Source organism: Nomascus leucogenys, chromosome 20 (assembly GCF_006542625.1).
Source record: "Nomascus leucogenys isolate Asia chromosome 20, Asia_NLE_v1, whole genome shotgun sequence".
NCBI classification, from domain to species: domain Eukaryota; kingdom Metazoa; phylum Chordata; class Mammalia; order Primates; family Hylobatidae; genus Nomascus; species Nomascus leucogenys.
The window spans coordinates 38,040,737-38,057,650 of record NC_044400.1 but is presented as its reverse complement, the minus strand read 5'-3'; the positions used below and the strand labels follow the sequence as shown (position 1 = coordinate 38,057,650).

The 16,914-nt window shown below is 36.7% G+C and overlaps 1 protein-coding gene across 2 annotated transcripts in view; it reads right to left on the bottom strand.

Annotated features, from left to right (window-relative positions):
• Nucleotides 1-16,914, bottom strand: part of FRYL (FRY like transcription coactivator) — a 285,938-nt gene that overhangs the window by 13,057 nt on the left and 255,967 nt on the right. The window contains exons 51-57 of one of the 2 annotated variants that reach the window (XM_030800906.1): nt 16,461-16,637; nt 12,883-12,891; nt 12,296-12,499; nt 10,421-10,588; nt 4,529-4,776; nt 2,023-2,230; nt 391-540 (exon numbers count right to left, since the gene is read on the bottom strand). In XM_030800906.1, the coding sequence (XP_030656766.1) occupies nt 391-540; nt 2,023-2,230; nt 4,529-4,776; nt 10,421-10,588; nt 12,296-12,499; nt 12,883-12,891; nt 16,461-16,637 (1,164 nt within the window). The remainder of the gene's footprint in view (nt 1-390; nt 541-2,022; nt 2,231-4,528; nt 4,777-10,420; nt 10,589-12,295; nt 12,500-12,882; nt 12,892-16,460; nt 16,638-16,914) is intronic. The other variant, XM_030800907.1, reaches the window with a different exon arrangement.

Here is a 16,914-nt window from a genome sequence, read left to right as displayed (position 1 = left end):
CTTTAAATATCTTAATATATAATCTAGAAGTGTGCTTAGAAATAAATCAGGAAATGAACCAGGAGGCCTGGGTATTTCACGGGTGGAGGTTTAGGCATCTTCTACCCATTTTTATTTAAGAATAAAAAAATTACCCATCTCTAGAGCATGACTTTTTGGTTTTCCCATCTAGGACTCTGTGGAGGGCAAGGGCAGGAAGGAGTCAGAATCAGAAATAGTCACAAGTTGCTGCATCTAATATACTAGAATTGTAGTTTGCCAAACATTTATAATCATGTTGAAAATATGAAACTTTATACCATAAAATTCAGAATTACTTACAAAAAAAGACTTACTGAATGATGCCATTCCAATGTAGTCTTTATAATAAACCTGCATGTAGAAACTTACTGTTTCAGCATCCACAAAGACTGTTGGGCATTCTGAACACATCATCATCACTTCCAAGGAACTTTTAAATTTGGTACCAATGCGTTGCAGACTATCACCAAGAAAGCTGACTGCCTCATTAGTTATTTCTCCAAACTTTCTTTGAATTGTCTATGGAGAAAAGCAGAAGAAAGAGTTTAGTGTTTCATAAGAAGGCCTTTTTTCACCTTTAAGTAAAGCAGCATAATAGGGTAGACTTTTATTTTAAAATTATGATGATATATAGAATTTTAATCATTGGTCTATAAATCCATATTTTTAGGTATTTCCTTAGAAAACATTAATTTCTAAAAAGAAACAAAAATTCACAAAATAGTATTACTGAAAAAATGATATATGCCATTCATCTCCCTATTCCTGAGATTTTTTCATCAGGGGGCAGACAGATGGATGCGCGCCGTACATTCTTAGCAATGAAAGTCCTCACCTGTCTTGAGGAAGTTGTTCATCCAAAGTTATTACCTGAGAGAAACTTTCAGTAAATGTAGTTTACTATTCTTGGCTATGGGCTGCCACCTGGCTTAACTTTAGGTAAAGTCATAAAAATGTATTGAGAGTAGTATCTTCTCAGAGTCCAAGAATATTCATTTCCATAAAACAGACAGTGCCTGACTCATAGTAAGTCAATTAGACTATATTATCAGTAGTATAATTATTGTATCAATGGTTAAAGTACACCTACTTACATATGTGTTGCACTGTTAGGTGGCATTATGATTAAAATAAAAAGCATAAATCCACACTTTCAGCCATCATGAAACTTACAACATCAATAAGAATATGAGTAGAAAAACCAAGTAGTGATGCAGTAAGTACAGAATTAAATAAGTGCTCCCGTTAATGAGCACTAAAGAACTTCCAGGAGAGAGAGACTGGAGGTTGGAGTGGTTGGGAAGGCTTCGGTAAGAAAATGTATTTAACTGAGTCTTCCAAGATGGGCAAAATTTGGGAAGAGAAAAGGGAGGAAAGGTAGTAGATAGTTCAGAGGACAATAACTTAAATGGTGGCATTTTTCTGTGTCTTAGTTTCCCTCTCCACCGAATGCTAAAAATCAAATCTACATTCCATAGTTGTGGTGTCAGAACACTTACCCATTTAGCACAGTGCCTAGCACGTAGTGGGTACTCAATAAATTTTAGCTTATATTATCTTTATTATTGGGGAGGAAGCAACCTTAACAGCTAAAAATTTTAAGGTCCTCACAAAGTCATAAAAGTGTCCATTACTTTAAGCCTTGATTATAAACTGATTTATGATACATTAACTGTAAGCTCCCTGAAGGCGGAACTTAGGCCTTTATTTCTTTGGTATCCTGATGGTGCCTAAGCATACTGCAGAAAACATATCAGACGTTGTTTTGAAGTTTTATTCTAATTGCCTTAGGGGAGAAGTCTGTACTAGTCATTGTGTAATGTACCAGCAGTACCACAATGTCACAGTGTCAATGTAAGTAATACCATTAGCTTAGAAAAAAAAAATTTGCTAAAGAAAACTGGTAAGAATATTAAAATTGGAGATGCTGATTTTAGAAGAAAAACTGTAACTTGATTAGGTAACTATAATATGAATTCAGAAACCCTGAACCTCACTGACCTGAAACAGCCTAGAAAACACATGAAAAGTAAACACTGCAGAGGACCCGTCGGTGTCAGACAGCATCTGATTGACGTGGCAGCGCCAGGCTTCCTCTTCATCATCATATGCCACAGGCTGAAAGGCGGCTATGATGGCAGAAAGAAATGGTGATGGCAGAGGCGATGTCTGTACTTCTGGAAAACCATCTTGCTCTTCTTCATCTTGACTATTAACACAGATATCAAAAATATCATAACACTATCTCAGAAAAAAAGAATAGGCCAATCACGTAAGACAGCTTCGGTCATTTGACAGGTTATTTTTATTCATGCATACACACTGATCTAGAAAACGTACAACCACCTAAATCTTGTGAGAAAGTGTGAATAAGTGAATTCCTGTTCTTTCTAGTTAGCACTTTTAGAATTATAACTCTAATTTCAAGCAACTACCTTAAAATAACCCAAGTCCTATAATATGCCACCACTATGGATTCATATTAGTAACTTCTATGAATAATACTGATTGGAATGCTTTCATTTTCAATGGTCAATTTTGGAGGCTTTTATTTGAACAGCCTCACATTGGTGATAATAGTATTTTTAAAGTTTTGATCATGGTCTTTCGTGTTAAGGGCTGTGTTAGGTGCCTCATATGGATAATTTCATTCAGTCTTCACAACTATATGAGGATTAGGTTCTATTATTATCTTGATTTTAAAGCTGAAACAAGAAGTTCAGTAAGGTTAAATAATATGTCTAGTTACTGGGTAAGAAATGACAGAGCCAGAATTTGAACTCAAGACTATGGGTCCAAATGCTATTAGCCAGGAAACACATAGCTAGCTCAGCTATTTCATAAGCACATACTATGTTCCTAGCAATATGGCCAATAATAGATTTGACTCCAAAGAAACATAAGACCTGGCCATTTCCTTCAAATAATTTATAATCCCAAAAGTCAGATTATACAAACAAAAATGGAACAATGGAAAAAGATGAAGATGTATTCGGGTTGGACATTCTATAACTCTCGGCCATAAAAATGAAGAAATACTGAGTCTGACACTTCATAAAAAAGAAATGTGTTACTCAAGGTCTTAAAATTGCATGTTTCGCATTACAAGCTAGTTCTATAAGGCTTTACAGAAATTTTGGAGCAATGCATATGGAAGAGAGGGACCCAAGTAAAGACTGGAGAAAACAATCAAAATAAAGCAGACATCTGAAGTGAAAACAAATGAGACCTCAAAAAGGTTAATTTTAAAACTGTCACTGTGGTGACTGATTTTCACACGTATACTATAAGCTAGGGTAGATAACCTGTACACTTAGTAGGAATGCTCCATTCTATTTCAGCTGCAGTACTCGGCCAAAGTCAACTGTTTGGCTTCAGCCTTTTAGAAAGCCAAATAGCTGAATAACATCGTTTCTGGCATCCCTGAACTTGTGCATGATTAATGATTGAGTGGTTGCATGGGCTACTGCCATATTCAAATCAGTAATATGAAAAAGGTGTGTCACTAAGATTTATTGTTAATATCTGATTATATCTTTTCAAATATAGGTAAGTATTCTTGATATGTTGATGGTAAAAAAATCTCCAATGTGTTGTATATGTTAAAACTCTATTATCACATGAAGTATAAAGGTGTAATTTTTATTGTAAAAGTAAAATTCTGAAATACTCGATAATTATTAAATATTAATTTTATATAAAAACAGTTATCCAGGAGCTCCAAATTGTTGAATGGGGAAACAGATACACTCACAGAGTGCATGAAGTTAGATACCTTTATAAAAAACGTAATATTGAATCACAAATATTTAAGAAATTTAAATAGTGGATATTCTATTATAATTCTAAGTGTTAAAGAATTATTTGGTTTATAAGTTTTGTAACAGCCACCAAAATTTCCCCTAAAAGCTATATATAATAATTGATTATTCAAGTTAGTCCTTGGGTAAAGAAAAAATTCCACTTGAGAATTCTTCATACTTTCTGGTAATAAATTTTTAATGTATGGAGCATAAACATTTAAAAGGAGCAATCTAGCATCTAAGAAATAATTGCTTCTGCCTCTTATAGAAATAAAACTTTAAAAATATGATCACTGATCATGAAACTGTAAAAACAATTTTTTGGAATATATTTTAGATTTAAATTGTGGGATCACGGAAGTTCACTCCAATATTGATTTTAACATTTGGCCATTTGGCATCTGCCAAAATAGATATTTGGTGTGCTTCTAAATGTGGAATACCACTTACTATGCTTTGAAAATAGCCTAATTGTTTTTCTTTATGGGAATGTCCATAATTGAAGAAATATCCCATTAGAGTAAGGCATTTTATCTCTAAAAACGAAGACAGTATGATTCTAGACTAAAACACACAAAGTATGATTACAGACTGAAACACACAAGGAAATGAAAGTGAGTAAACTGGAATAGAAGGGCACTCTCTGGAAGGAATAGGGGAGAGATTATCACCTCACTACGGTGTTTATGATACTGTATTCTCACCTAGACAGTCCGGAGAAATCTGCTTCTTCTTCTTCACATCTTTCATCTAGCTCTTTCAGAGCTAAGGTAACATCCTCTTCACAGATTGACTCGGGGTAGCTTTCAGGAGCTAGAGGCTCTGGCATTTCAGTTTCTTCTAAATCAAGAATTCCTTGACACACAAGAGAATCCTGCTGTTCTTGAATTATATAGGACCCTTCATCTTCAAAGGTTGTAACATGTTCCTCCTTTAATACTGAACTTGTATCCTACAGAACAATCATATTTTTAGTGAACTATAAAAACATAAAAAAAGAATTTTACAACACAATAAGTAAGTATTGCCATCCATCTAAGTCTGTTTTGTTAAGTGGTGTTCATTTATACGGTCTGTCACCCAGGCTGGAGTGGAGTGCAATGGCGTGATCTTGGCTCACTGCAATCTCCGTCTCTCAGGTTCAAGCGATTCTCCTGCCTCAGCCTCCCAAATAGTTAGTACTACAGGCAGGTGCCACCATGCCCAGCTAATTTTTTTTCTTTTTTGTATTTTTTAGTAGAGATGGGGTTTCACCATGTTAGCCAGGATGGTCTCAATCTCTTGACCTCGTGATCTGTCCACCTTGGCCTCCCAAAGTGCTGGGATTACAGGTGTGAGCCACTGCACCCAGCCACTTTTATAGTTTTTGAATCAGTTATAAATTTTTTTAACGGTCATAGGTTTAAAAGATTTTGAAATTAAAATATATCACCTATTATCATATAGGAACATTGAGGACTTTTTTTCTCTTCAGTAACAGGATTTAGGTGTTTACTTAGAAATATGTGCTTTGGTAAAATATCTTCTCTCATATATGTTCTAACTCTACACAAGTAAAACTTTGTTTATTAGTATAAATCGTCTCCTGTTTGAAATGTCATTTCTTTCATTACACTGGAACACAGTATATTCTGGATATAAGTAGAAGAGATGACTCAAAATAGTTAACCCACTCGTCCTGCAGGGCTGCCACACAGCAGGAATAGGTACTGACCAATCAGAAGGATGCTGAACCTAGACAACTAGGGTGGCCTTACTACAAAACCTCATTTTGGCTTTGAGTATTGATAAAGCTTCATCACTGAGCTACAGTTCAGAAGACATTAGGACACTTTAGATAATTATACTTTTGAAAATTAAACTATCGCAAGCTCATTATCAAAAAAGAGTATATTCTCCTCATTTGAAGTAAACAATAATGAAAATATATGTTATAAAGCATACCAGTGGTGTGCCCTTTCTATCCACTGTAATGTTACTGAAACAATGTTGCTATGTGATAGACAAGTGGTAGAGGCTCAAGAGATACTGGTTGAATGAGCTGCTACTATTAAAAAAGGAAAACACTTTCAAAGCATATATGATGATGGCATCAACACTAGTTTTTAGTTTATTGGTTTAATCAATTTGAAAATAAGTACTAATGGTCATAGTTTTCGGAATAAAGATCAGCTTCTTTTGACTATTTGGACCTAAGTTACTTCTCAGCTGTAAAGTAGCTCCTTATCTCTTTTTCATGGATAAAAATAGAATTTTCCTTCCAAAATAAGAAAAGTAAGAGAAAGTCAGAGCCTATAACCCTAGACTAGCCTGGGCCTTATTCATATGTAAAACTCACCTATAAAATGAAGGATTTTGACTAGATTCTGGGCTGAGTGCTCTGATATAAATAATTCCTAACTGCAAATAGTTTATAATCTAGCCTAACAGGGTTAGGCTAGTAAGTGAATGACAATAACATATACCAGAGGATGGTAAATGTACGGTAAATACTATCAGCAACATACAAATGGGTGCTGGTACTCAATGATGGGAAAGCCCACATCTAGTTGAGGCAACTGAGGTGAGTCTCCTTGGAGGAAACAGCATGTTTTGACAAACATGAGGTAGGGATGATATTGCAGGGAAAGTGATTAGAAGCTATCAAAGGCACAGAAATAACGCCATGAAAACACAAAGTGTATAAGGGAACACTGGTCTGGATTTAGTTAAGCAGGGAAAGCAGCAAACTCTTGAGTCTTTACTTTAGCATTAAATATAATATAGTACGATTATTTCTTAATTCTTCCACCAGTTTATATTCAATATACTCTAACGTTTCCAGATGAATTTTCTAAAAAAATATTTGGTCATTATTTGGAAAGATAATCTATGTGACAGTACTAGAGACATTTCTATACCTAGAATATTTATTGGCATGAATTTTTCCTTCTACATCAACATGAACATATTATGTTATCTCAACCCAAACTTAGTTCAATCCCCTCACTTTTCATTAGTTTACACCTGCAGTGGATTGTCATTTTTTCTTGAATAATAATTTCAAGATGATATTTTATCTGTAGTTAGTATTATATAACATACAATGAAATTTTCTAGTAATGCCTACATATCATGAAGAAAGTGCTTTTGGGGCTGATAGAATGGATTCCACTGTTTATATGTAGATTATGAGAATCAAATTTCTTGTACTTCGCCTTATTAGACAATGACACATGCACATATGCTTTGTTACAAAGATTTCTTTCCTATAAGGAATAATTTGTCATCCATGAGGTGGATGCCAAACTATCATAAATAATAAAAGAAACCCTCTGTGAGTAAACACAAGTGAAGAACTTAATCCCCTCTTGAGATCAGAGTGTAACGTGTGCATATTATAGAGAAGAAAGGGACACCCAGCTCTAACGTTTGTCATGACAGAAGATGCTTTAGCCTACTCCATTTTATCTTTCCAATATTAACATGATTTAAGGGAAGAAATTCAAATAAACATTTTTAGGAGTGGATTTATTCCTTTAATTCATAAAACATTTCGCCCATTAAAATTAATTATATTCTTTGTCTTAAGAAGTTGCTTTAAAAATAATTATGGTTTTATTTCAATATATTGGTGCTTTTCTACCTTTTGTTTTGGTACAAGAGGCAATTTTGGGTCATTTGACACTATTTGGCAAAACAGAGAAAAACAAATTAGGCCAATATATCCAACAGATACAAGGCTGTCATATTCCCTGTGGATAGCCATTCTTTTGCTGATAGTTTTAATATCAGTAGAACTGTTTCTAAATGAAATACCATGCTTTCAAAATATCCCTTTCATTCTCATCCACTGGTGTTACGGTGTATGGTGTGATCCAAACTAGGCACTGTAGTTTGGCTTAATAACTAATAAACCTCCCAAAAACTGAAAGGAATATAGTCTACTTAAAACCCATCTCTAAATTCCATCAGTTCTCTCCTGTAAACATTTCTCGTGTTTGTGCCCTTAAGTCAGGCCCTGCTTAATTCTTGCTAATATTCTTCCAGCTTAGCTCGTTCATCTCCTCCAATCCAGCGTCAACGCCTCTGCCTTAGAGACTTCACTACCAACAATGAGGCTGCAACTCTTCTATGATAATCCCTAACTGCAAGCTCTATGTGTCAGGGACTAGAACCTACTTTCCATTTTCAACAAAAAAGGCCAAAGGTTTAAAAAATAATCAGATCATGTTCTTCTTCAATGGTTACCTGCTGTGTGGCCTGTGACACATGTTATGACAGTGCCTTGACCCACCCGTTCCAGCCTCACCGGCCAGTTTTCTGTACTTCAGATATATCAGGGCCTTTTAAACTGCTGCTTCCTCTACCTGGAACCTTCTCCCTCCAAATCTTCAAGGGATGGGCTGGTTCTTGTCATTTAGGTTTCACCTTAAATGCTACCCCTAACTTTCTCCTTCACTCAAGTCCACATTACTGTTAGATTTTCTTAGTACGATGAATAAGATGACCACTTTCTGACATATTATTTATATTTTGTTTTACCTGCTCATTATCTGTCTCTCCTACTAGAATGAAGCTCCATAAAACCAAAAGCCTTTGTCTATGTCACAGCTGCCATGGGCCCCGTGCCTAGCACGAGGTAGCGGCTCAGTAGATACTGGTCACATAAATGAATGCTCACACGCCATGTGGTTCCATCTTGGTATCTGGTACAGTGCTTGTTACTTAATAGGTATCTCTTGAAAGGATAAAAACTCGAATGTCTTTCTGTTATCTCAAGATAAAGTCTTAAGTCTGTAGTGTGGCATATAGGACTTCTCCTGTCTTGGATCCCATTCATCGCTCCTATTGCTCTTCCTCTTCCTCCTCCCATTTTACTCTCTGGAAATACTCAATTTCCTGCTTTTAGCTAGACACATCATGCTATTTCACACTGCCATCCCTTTCTACATTGTGTCCCTCTGCCTGGAATGTCCCAGTTACCCTGCAACCTGTCCTTTCTTACCATCACTCCCTGTGCACAGCTGATCACTCAGTTTTCGTAAAGCCTTGAACCTATTATTGAATTTTCATACTGAAATGTAATTTCTTTTTTTTTTTTTTATTTTTTACTTTTGAGATGGAGTCTCACTCTGTTGCCAGGCTGGAGTGCAGTGGCGCAATCTCGGCTCACTGTAACCTCCGCCTCCCACATTCAAGTGATTCTCCTACCTCGGCCACCAGGCCCAGCTAATTTTTGTATTTTTAGTAGAGACGGGGTTTCACCATGTTCGCCAGGATGGTCTCAATCTCTCTCTCCCCCCGCCTTTTTTTTTTTTTGGGACAGAGTCTCGCCCTGTTGCCAGGCTAGAGTGCAATGGTGACATCTCAGCTTACTGTAACCTCTGCCTCCCGGGTTCAAACAATTCTCCTGCCTCAGCCTTCCGAGTAGCTGGGACTACAGGTGTGCACCACCACAACCAGCTAATTTTTGTATTTTTAGTAGAGACGGAGTTTCACCATGTTGGCCAGCTGGTCTCGATCTCCTGACCTCATGATCCACCCACCTCGGCCTCCCATAGTGCTGGGATTACAGGCGTGAGCCACAGTGCCCGGCCTGAAATGAAATTTTTTTTAAAGCCTTCTCTGTCTTAATAGACAGCAAGAGAACGTTCTCTGAAAACAGGGCCATCCATGCCCTATTCTTCTTTCTGGCACCTAGCTGAATGCCTGGCATCTACTGAAACCACAACAAATATTTGTTGAATTGAATGATCTAAACCTTAGCCATATGAGTATGGGCATTTTAAAGATGGCTTGCTAATAAGGAAGCCAAAATGCCTTCATTTCAAAATATGTCTGGTTACTGTTAAAGTTCAAATATGTCTAAGAGTCAGCCTAACAAGAACACAATAGTGTTTTATCGCCTTACAAAAATAATAAGATCTGATACCTAGATTAGATCTAATAACTACATTAGTTTGATGAACAGTGACAAAATATAGCATTTCCTAATATTTACCACGGAATAAAAAAAGCACATATGGCAGAGCTATAGCAATTACATTTTTCAAAGTATAATAATCTTTAAAAAAAAACACTAATACTTACTTATTTTTGGTCAGTCATTAGCTTCAAATCTGGCTTACTTCTCACAGGCCTTTCCAAAAAACATAATACTAGTGGTTCCAAAGTCTTTTGAAAATATTTCATTTAACAACTGCTAAAAACCACAGCTGGCCTGAGGTTTTAATCCCAATCACAGCACCAATCACATAAACCCAACACAAAGCAAAAAGAGAAGAAAAAACCAAAGCGGTCCTTCTAAGAAAATACAGTGCAATAGATGATGCTCGCCAACCCCAGAGAAGCATCTGTACATTAACCTCAGCATGTTCTGCAATGCAAACTGCTCATTAAAAACACTCAAGATTATTTTTAACCTGTAGGTCATTTCCTTAATCTATCAACTTCAGAAAAAGTCAGATTTGACTATTTCATTTAAAATAACTCAACAGGTTAGAAATACTGGAAACAAATCAATTTCCAAACTTTGTTGAAAGAAAAGCAGGAGCTATAAAAGAGTGCTAAAAAGAGCCCAGATTGGCCATGCACCAGCCCCCAGTTCTCCCCACCTCAGGCAGCCGGCTGTTAGCACTATCTAGAGAAGCCGCCAAAGTTGGGGTCTCATCCCTGATTTGAAGCACTTCCTCTGTTGTGATGCTGCCAGTGGAATCTTGAGACTGGAGAAGTAAGTCAGGATGGTCTGGTATTATTTCATCAGTGGCAGAATCACTGTTTAACTAAAAAGAGAAAGAGTAAAATAAGGAATTCATTTATGAGTCAAAAGCCACAAGAAACATTCTCTATCAGAAAATATTTTAGGGGCTTCATTATAAAGAGCTTCTGAGATTTCCTAAAATCATCTTTCTTTCCTTCCAGTCTACACCAGAATGGGTGTTGTTAGGGTAAGCAGCTAATCCCTCGGTAGAACTAAGTACGCATTAATACAGGCTAAATTTTGCTAAACAAAAACTATCAAAGTGGAAGAGCTCTATGTAACTATGTTAACCTTGAGCTGAAATTCATCCTGGAGCTGAATTCAAATTCATTCATGGAGGACCAAGATTTATGTGGCACGGTTAGGTGAATGGGCACTAGAGATAGACCTCTTGATTCAAATCTACTTACTAGCTATGTGTCCTGGGATAAGACATGTAATATGCAGATTTGCAATAACCATACTTGCCTTGTGTTAGGAGGAGAGTTACGGTGACTAATACGCGTAAAACACCTTGAACAGGGCCGGGTGCATCGTAGATAGTCAGTAAGTGGTAACGTATTATGGCTGCCATTAGCAGCAGCAGTTGGTCATTGAACACTTAAATGGGAGAGGGGCAGTTAGTGGAAAGACAAACTGGGGCACCAATGAGATGTAAAAACAGGAGAGATGACTGGAGAACAACCACAAACCGACAACTTGACATTGTGCCTAAAGCAGCTCAGGCCCTGCCATTCAACATCACTGCCAGCACTTTACCAGCAGGCCGAGTGGAGCAAATGGATCTAAATTAAAGGTAGGTGGCTGGGTGTGGTGGCTCATGCCTGTGATCCTGCCACTTTGGGAGGCCAAGGTGGGAGGATCACTTGAGGCTGGGAGTTCAAGACTAACCTGCGCCGCATAGCAAGACCCCATCTCTACAAAAAATTAAAAAAAAAATTAGCTGTGCATATGTGGCGTGCACCTGTAGTCCTAGCTACTAGAGAAGCTGAGGCAAGAGGATCACTTGAGACCTGGAGTTGAAGAATACAGTGAGCTATGGTTGTGCCACTGCACTCCAGCCTGGGTGATGGTGTGAGACCCTGTCCCTAAAGAATAAAAAAAGAAGGCATTCCTGTAAGAGCTGTGTAACCATAGCTGGTGCCTGGTCTCCACTGGTTGCTTCCTTATCACATGTACCAGGGGAGCTATTCCATGTGCCTTCTCCTTCTTTACAGTGCCATCTTCAAGTTCCAACCCTACCACTGGCTTTTCTTGCACCCGTACTCTTCTGAAATAACAGGCTACTCTTGCAGCTTTCATTTTCCACTCACTCTTTACTTGATCTTGAAAGGGACCAAACTTGTGCTGTTTTTCCACACTACGCTAACTAGGAAAGAAAAGCGAGTGGTGAATTAAATGGCGTTGGTGCTCACACTGATACCAATAATATGTTATCACTGAAGGCCTCTAATAGGGCCCAAAACAACTCACTGTGACTAGGAAAGAAGCAAGAGAAATTATGTTTTAGCAGCTAATAGGTGTGCAGTATCAACCTAATAAGTTTAGTGCTGTCATGAATAACAACACGGTACTCCATTAGTGCTGCAATCTTGTAGATTCATTTCAGTGCGTGCATTTCACCCATACTGAAATGAAAACTGGAAAAATCAAGAAATAATCATTACGAAGTTGGAAGTTAAGAGGAAAATGAGACCAAATGTCACTGGAAGAAAGGTGAATTGTATACCATCTGTGTGCGTGACAGTATCTGGCTTGCTGTAAGTGCCGCTTCTTCTTCCGAGGACTCATCCGTATCCTCCTGATTGGTGAGGTTCAGGCTGGGGGTGCTACTAGAACACTGGTACTCCTGGAGGGATGGAGTGTCCCCTTTGTCAATACTGTCCAGTGAGCGTCTGCGAACTCCCCAGTTGAAATTGTCCATACTTTCACCCTGGAAAAGCAAGACACGATTTCTAAAACCTCAAATACATGCTTCTAAATGTACTAAATGTAATATACCAGAAAAACATATACCAAGATGAAAAATACTTAATGCATCATTAAAAGCAGAGTTTCAATCAGCCCTTCAATTTCTTTAAACTGTTAACACACCGTCAAATATTTATATTTAAAAAGATAAAAATTATTTGGTTGACAACCTGTTTTAACGAAATAATTTTCTTGACTTTCTATCTTGTATTACTGGGGACCGATTAAATCTACTATCTAAGCCATTTCTATTCTAATACACAAACATGAATGAGACCACAAAGAAGACAAATACATCACAGATGACAACAAATAAACAATCCACAACACCAGGCTGCAACTTACCTGCAGCTCCTGGTTAGCAAAAAGGAAAACACACAGAATTAGAAAAAAACGAAGACAAACATTTAAATATACACTACACTTTCGGGGCAAATATTTCGTGATTTCTCAACCCAAAGACTGATTCAAGCTCTGGATTAAGCTTTGTGCAGAAAGTCAACATGTGATTCAAATCTTTTTTTATGCAAAATATGTTGTGAAAAAGTCAGAGACAGACACTTAAAACAACATTTCTATGATACACTTTGGCAACACAAACTTTAAGAAAATCTTCAAGATTTACAAAGGTTTAATACTTAGTACAATGCAAAAACTGACTTCAAATACCCACATGCAGTTGACAACATATAAGGTCACAATTATTTCAGTTGGTAGGATGGCTCTGGCTAAATTCAATGGTCATTTTTTGCTATAAAGTATAATTTGAAACCAAGATCACAGCCATCAAAACATAACTGTTGCCAATTTTAAAAGGTCAAGAGGAAATATGACAAATTTCAATTTCTCCCACTTAAGGATTTATATGTTATGTTTCTGTTATTCTAAGCTGCTCCTCCTTTTGTAAAGATATAATCCCCACAATTTTTCTTAGGCCCTGATATGACAAACCATATCGAGCTGGCTAGCAAAATATGATTTTTTTTTCTGTATCCCTTTACACAGGAATTGTCCAGATTAGAAGTTTTCAAATCTTTTTTTTTTTTTTGAAAGCAGAAGAATACTTATTTCAAATGAAATTTTAGATCGCAGTCAACTGTGCAAAACTGAGAAAACCAGAGCTTCTCCGGTTGAAGGTGTCCAGGAGCTTGGCCCACTGGGTCTTTGAATCTGTCCCAGCTGTTACTGAAGGTATCTCGGAAGCCCTAGGGCCCTGCATGTCAGAGTTTGAAAACCACCTTCCTAGAACATATCATTTCAAATATTATTATGTCTTAAAACACATAATGGCAACAGCACTCAGTATATATTTGGTGACTGAATGAATATGCACCGTGGGCTTTCAAAGTGAGGAGATATTTCATTATAATTTTCATTAGTGGTTAAGTTTGTTTTGCAGCAATGAAAGTATTTCCTATTACCATGTTTTAAACAAGACTATATCCAGGTTTTAGAAAATCTGTACCACTGATTTGGCCTAATTATGAGGGATAAATTAGCATGCTCCACCCCACCCCTGATTACTGTGACTTGAATTAAAGACAGAACTACAATGAACATCCTTAGTCCATTCTAAGGTTCGATTAAAGGCCATGTTTCTTACCACTGACATTTTAGAGCACTGAATGAACTTGAAAGCATTTACAGTTCTCTTTAAACAAAAAAGAGGCAAACAAAAAGAAAAATAACCTTACCATTACAAAAATGTCAAGAGCTGCCTTTAGAAATTTAAATTCTGGACTGAAAAAAGCAAATAACCACAGAAGAGTTTAGAAGCTGCTCCTGGCCTTGGGTAGGGCAGCAGGTCTCTTTAATCTATTCTACTCTGTTACTTGGTTGTGCAAGTCTGTTCTATGTCCTACAATATATTTGTTCAAATGATGAGTGTGAAACTAATTTTAGGGTGGTAACCTACACTTTTTGAAAAAAAAAAAAAAAGAATGAAAAGGAAGAGAATAGAAAATATCAGTGTGCATAGCATAGGGTTTGGATGCATATTCTTGCAACTTTTATTTTTAAAGGTATATATATATACTTGGATGTGATATAAAATATATTAACTGTGGATTAGTGTCAAAAAAAAAGTTTAAAAGCTACTGCTCTGAAAGGTGCTAAATAATACTTGTTCTTGAGTTCCTATGAACCTGTACAATTGTGTCTTTGGGAAAATGTAAATGGTGGAGTATTCCATAGGAGCCTACACAGCTCCTAAACTGACATGAAGGCATTTGCATTACTTGGAGGCACCATGGTCACATCCTCACATCTGCAGGGGGCACTGAGGCATGTTGAGGAGAGGGAACTTTACTTCCTTAAACTGGTCTTGCATGGACAATGAATAGTGTGATATGGGAGAGTGCATTACATTTCATTCCTCCACCTCACCTATTAGAGGCAAAGGAAACACCCCTACAAGAAGAGCTGATGAATGTGTACGAGCTGTATATGAGCTGTATATGTGCATGTACACGAGAGCTGTACTTGAGTACAGTATAGAGTAGTATATGTACATGAGAGCTGATGAATGTGTATGAGCTGTATATGAGTTGTATATGTATATGTACATGAGAGCTGATGAATGTGTATGAGCTGTATATGAGTTGTATATATATATGTACATGAGAGCTGATGAATGTGTATGAGCTGTATATGAGTTGTATATGTATATGTACACGAGAGCTGATGAATGTGTATGAGCTGTATATGAGTAGTATACGTATATGTATATGAGAACTAAATGTATTTGAGCTATGAGTTTTGATTCTTTAGAAAAAGATACATCAAGATATGGTATATAGATACTTGGTATTAAGGCATTTTGGTCTTCTTGCATACAGATATTTGTAGCAATTTTAAAATGTACATTTTTAAAACAAATCTATTTGATATAAACTTTCAGGGTTAAGAGACTGTGGTTTAGGGAACTGAGCTCAGCTACAGGAATGGATCTCTAATAGCCTAAGACAACCAGGGCAATCCTATTCTATTTACCAGAGTTGTTGTTTCAGAAAGTAGCATGTGTCCTAATTTGGGCCAATGAGATGTTACAAGAAGTTTGCTAAGAGCATTTAGGAAAGCAACTTCCTTACTTTTCTGAGAGCATTTCTGGATGTGACCCTCACCTCCTTCAAACACTGCTGTGTGTGGGGCTAAGACTACCCAGCAATGATGACCATTTTGCTGCTATCTGAGGTCAAGCTGACTTGCAGAGAAGGGCAGAGCCTAGAGAACTGCAGATAAACAGCCAGAAACTTCACTGAGCCATATCTAAATATAAGCTCTAATTCTGGACTTGTTTTGTGGGCTAATAAATCTACTTTTTGAGTTGTAAATTCCATTTAGAAAGCATCTAAACTGGCATAACTACCAATATAATATAATCCAGACTAAATCAATTTTGAAGAGAAACGCTTTGAGTATTAAATGAAACCAGGCATTTGAGAGTTACCTACATCATAAAGAAGAAAGTGATTTCGAATGTCAAAGAAAGAAGCTCAGTCATTTGCCAAAGGGAAGAGTTCTAGAAAGACAAACCCTTTGTGACAGTCAATTTAGTGGTAAGTGCAACTCTCTTTAAAGTTGTCCTTAATCAATTTTCATATAAATTTTTACCATTTGGTTGCGTATTAGTTTGTAAGACAAATCATGCAAAACATTTAAGTCTAAGCATACCCTGAAAATAATTTTGAAGAAATCAATTTTTTAATTTTATATTTTTAAAGATAAAGATGAAAAATGGAATGTTTCTCTTTTATCTCAGACTTATTCTATTGACTAATTGTGGTAATCAAATTTAGTTCCTAATTTAGATTTTTACCTTTTTGACCTTACACTGACCTCAATAAGGAAAGATCCTGTGATCAAATCCTTAATTCTCATACAACTCTTCCATAAATATTAACAGAGAAAGCCCACATCCTTACCTCTGCATCTTCCAATTCAACATCTAAAAAGTCAAAATCCTTAAAAACACCAAACTGTTGTTCACTGCTATTATCTTCCACAGCTACTTCTTCCTCTTGATTTATGTCTTCTGTTGTAGAAATTAGGCTAGTCTGTTGGTCACCGACTTCCAAATCCTCATTAGAAGAAAATACAACCTGATGCCCGATTAAAAAAAAAAAAAAGTCCATTCATCAGATTTGTCACTCTGCGTATGAGATATCAGTACCCCAAAGCCACTGCAGGCCTCATTCTTCAATGAATTCAAAGCTTAAATTTGGTCCTCATGTTTAACTAGTTGAACACATAGTTAGCATGGCTGCCAGGTGTCACAAGAGATAAGAAATCTTTTTTTCATTCTGAGTTAATACCATAAGTAAGGTAAATTAGAAAAGGCAAGCAAGGAGACAGATTATTTCTTCAAGGAAAAACATG